Source organism: Capsicum annuum, chromosome 8 (assembly GCF_002878395.1).
Source record: "Capsicum annuum cultivar UCD-10X-F1 chromosome 8, UCD10Xv1.1, whole genome shotgun sequence".
NCBI classification, from domain to species: domain Eukaryota; kingdom Viridiplantae; phylum Streptophyta; class Magnoliopsida; order Solanales; family Solanaceae; genus Capsicum; species Capsicum annuum.
In genome coordinates, this window is record NC_061118.1 from 92,663,500 (window position 1) to 92,667,229 (window position 3,730).

At 37.7% G+C, this 3,730-nt stretch overlaps 1 protein-coding gene across 1 annotated transcript; it reads right to left on the reverse strand.

The window, feature by feature from the left end:
* Positions 1 to 207: 207 nt before the first annotated feature.
* On the reverse strand, positions 208 to 2,220 carry LOC124886613. Its single transcript, XM_047395460.1, has 3 exons — positions 1,856 to 2,220; positions 1,439 to 1,577; positions 208 to 321 (listed from the first exon to the last, which is right to left on the reverse strand). The coding sequence occupies exons 1-3, from the start codon at positions 2,218 to 2,220 to the stop codon at positions 208 to 210; spliced, it is 618 nt and encodes a 205-aa protein (XP_047251416.1).
* Positions 2,221 to 3,730: the final 1,510 nt, after the last annotated feature.

The window sequence follows — 3,730 nt, forward strand, 5'->3', positions numbered from 1 at the left end:
CCATTGAATGATCCAAGTTTGGCGTCTTTCTTCCCCATAAGATATCTCAAATCTGCATGGTTTGTATGGACCACCACCTTGGTCCCTAACAGATATACCCCAAATTTCTCAAATGCATACAAAATGGTTAGAAGTTCCTGCTTGGTGACTGTGTAATTTTTCTGTAATCAACACTTTGCACGCATAATAAATGGGATGAAATAGTTTCTACTTCTTCTGACCAAAAACTGCCGCAAGTTCTACTCCACTCACATCGCACATTATTTCTAATGGTTTAGACCAATCTGAACCAACAATAATAGGGACAACAATCAACTTCTCCTGAAGGCATTGGAATGCCTTCATAAATCATCATCAAACAAGAACTTGTCCTCCTTCTCCAACAATTTGCAAAGTTGATTTGCAATCTGGGAGAAGTCTTTATGAACATTCTATAAAATCCTGTGTAACTCAGAAAACTACGAACTCCTTTCACAAAGATAGGAAAGGGTGATTTTTTAATAACTTCTACCTTAGTCCGATCATATTCAATCCCTTTAGCTGAAATTTGATGTCCCAACACAATACCTTCCTTCACCATGAAGTGGCATTTCTCCTAATTCATCATAACATTGAATTTCTCACACCTCTGTAGTGCCCTTCTTAAATTGACCAAGCATAACTCAAATGAGTTATCCACTACAGAGAAGTTATTTATGAACACTTCCAAAGTATCCTCAACCATATTCGAGAAAGTTGACATCATGAACCTTTGAATCCTGGCCAGTGCATTGCATAATCTGAACAACATTCACTTGAATGCAAAAGTTCCATATAGGCATGTGAAGGTCATTTTCTCTTGATCCTCCAGGGCAATTGAGATTTGATTGTATCACGAATACCCATCTAAGAATCCATACCAACCCCTTCCTACCAATCAATTAAGCATTTGACCCATGGAGGGCATTGGGAAGTGATCTTTCAGTGTCCATGAGTTCATCTTTCTGTAGTTTATACAAACTTGCCAACCAGTTACTTGCCTAAGAGGAATCAACTCATTCATTTCATTTTCAACAACAGTAATGCCTCCTTTCTTAGGCATACACTGTAATGGACTCTCCCACTTACTTTTGGAGATTTGGTACACTACCACTGCATCAAGCCACTTTATGATTTTCTTTTTCATCACTTCTTATATTGGTGGGTTTATCCTATGCTGATGTTCAATATTAGGTATACATTCTTCCTTCAGTTTGATCTTATGTGTGCAAATGCCTGGTGAAATACATATAATATCAACAAAATTCCACCCAAAAGCCCTCTTGTATCGCCTAAGCATAGAAATATGAGCCTCAACTGGCTTTTCCACCAAGTCTGCTGCAATAAGAATTGGTAAGGTATTTCCACTGCTTAGAAACACATACCATAAATGACCTAGAAGCTCTTTTAGTTCCAATACCAGTGGTTCCTCGATAAAAGGTTTGGCCAGTGGTGTTGGATGATTCTTAAGTTCCAAGTCTAGCTTCTTGGGAGCATAAGAATATGATCCCATCCCCGTCAAAGCACACACAATTTCATCATACTCTTCGATTCCCTCACTGTAGAAGTTCATCAATAATGCAGCTAATATCTCAACAATAAATCACTTCTTAATTGGTACTTCTTTCTCATCTTCATAGAACACATCAACGATCGAGAAAATACTTATCTCCTTTTCTTGCTTCATCGACTAACACACATCAAAATTGACCTCTTTATCATTGGTCTTGAATTTTTTCTCATTGGTCTACAAGTCAATCAATACACTTTGGGTTGCTAAGAATATTCAACCCAAGATTATGGGTACCTCAAAATCCACCTCGCAATCCAGGATTACAAAGTCGGCTGGGAAAAAAAGTTTTCCACCTTAACAAGAACATCATAAAGAATCCCAATTGATATTTTTATCGATCTATCTGCCATTAGAAGCTGTATATTGATGGGTGCAGGATAACCCAAGCCCAGTTTCTTGAAAACCGCCAATGGCATAAGTATTATACTTGCCCCAAGATCAAACAAGGCCTTTTCAAATTTAAATGGTCCAATGGTACATGGAACAGTGAATGCTCTTAGATCTTTCTTCTTCCGCACTAATGATCTTATAGAAATAACACTATAATGATGCAAATTATCCATTGGTTCATTGCTCACAATCCACTTCTTTGTCTCAAGTTCCTTCATAAACTTAGCATACCCTGACATTTGTTCTAGCCCCTCAACCAAAGGCACATTTATCGTCAACTACTTTAGCATCGCCATAAACTTTCTAAATTTAGTCTCATCCACCTTTTTATGCAACCCGCAGGGAAATGGAAGAGGTAATTTTGGTACTCTTATAGTAGCCTTCTCTCCTTACTTCCCCTTGTATTTCTTATATCATTAACTTGCTTTTGGTTGGATGGGTCCTCGATATTTTTGAGCTTTTCGGGCTCCACAAGATGTTTTTCTTCTGTTTCCGCTTCTAACTCCGCTACATTATCTATAACAGGCTCACCCACACAAGTTCCAGGTAACACTTTATGACTTCTAGCGGTAATAGCTATGCATGAGTTATCATTCATCGGATTCTTCACTATTTCACATGGTAATGTTCCACTCTTCCTCTGTTTGAATGCTTCTGACAATTGATTCATTTGTTGCTCCAGTTACTTAATATATATAGAGTATTAGTCAACTAATTGACTAATAGATGACAAATCACTCTTCATCTCCCTCACTCCAACATCAGTCGACTCTATCCCTTTTAACAACTTAGCTATCATGTCCTCTATCGATATTTTACCAGAACTTGTAGCAACACTGTTATGGTTTCCAAGAAGTACATACAATCCACTCCTATCATTCTTAGTTTTCCAGCCACCTTTTTCATGGTCTTTATAACCAACTTTATCATAGTAATTACGACTTTGATTTCCTTGGCTATTGCCTCAGAAATTTCCTTGATTATTTAAGTGGTTTGCCTCATCCTCAGAATCTGATTCAACTTCCCTACTTTGATACCCCATAACTTTTGCCTTTTCTATCTTCCTGGATAGCAAGTGCTTTGTGAGCAAATCCATCTGGGTCTTCATATATACCATATCCTGATCACATTCTTTTTCTCTCTTACACTATTTAGCTGACATCCCACCAGACACAGTATTGGTTGCTACCATAGAATCACTGGTAAGCCAAGCTCTACTTGTCTTAGTCATTCTCACAAACATATTTGTAGCCTTAGTAAAAGTAAGGTTCATGAATGCTCCTTCTGCAGCATTGTCCAAAGTTGGCATTGTAATAGAGTTCAAAGCCCTTTTGAATGTTTTTATCAAGTCTCATTAGTCAACTTGTGATTAGGGTATTGCATCAACTTCCTCTTAAATCTTACCCATATTTGATGAAGGTCTTTATTTAGCAGCTTCCTAAATTTACTAATCTCGTCCCTTAACTGTAACATTCTGGAAGATGAAAAGAAACTTTTTAGGAAAGCTTCTTTTAATTGCCTCCAGTTTGTTTTAGAGTCGGGGGATAATTTATTCAACTGCAGTGTTGTCTCCCTAGATAGAGACAATGGGAATAGCCATAGACGGATTATATTCTGCCCCACTCCAAGATTATCAAAGTATTTGCAGTTGTTGATAAAGTTCACCAGATTCATATTCGGGTCATCTCCTGGAAGTCCACCAAATAGCCCTTTGAGGTTTATCAACTGTATCATAGTGCTTGTGATGCT

Coding starts and splice junctions, on each gene's coding strand:
- LOC124886613 (XM_047395460.1), bottom strand. CDS start 2,220: ATGTCAGGGTATGCTAAGTTTATGAAGGAACTTGAGACAAAGAAGTGG. Junction 1,578..1,855: donor TTTTTTTCCCAGCCGACTTT/GTAATCCTGGAT, acceptor GAACTTCTACAG/TGAGGGAATCGAAGAGTATG. Junction 322..1,438: donor CTTTTATCGAGGAACCACTG/GTATTGGAACTA, acceptor CAATGCCTTCAG/GAGAAGTTGATTGTTGTCCC.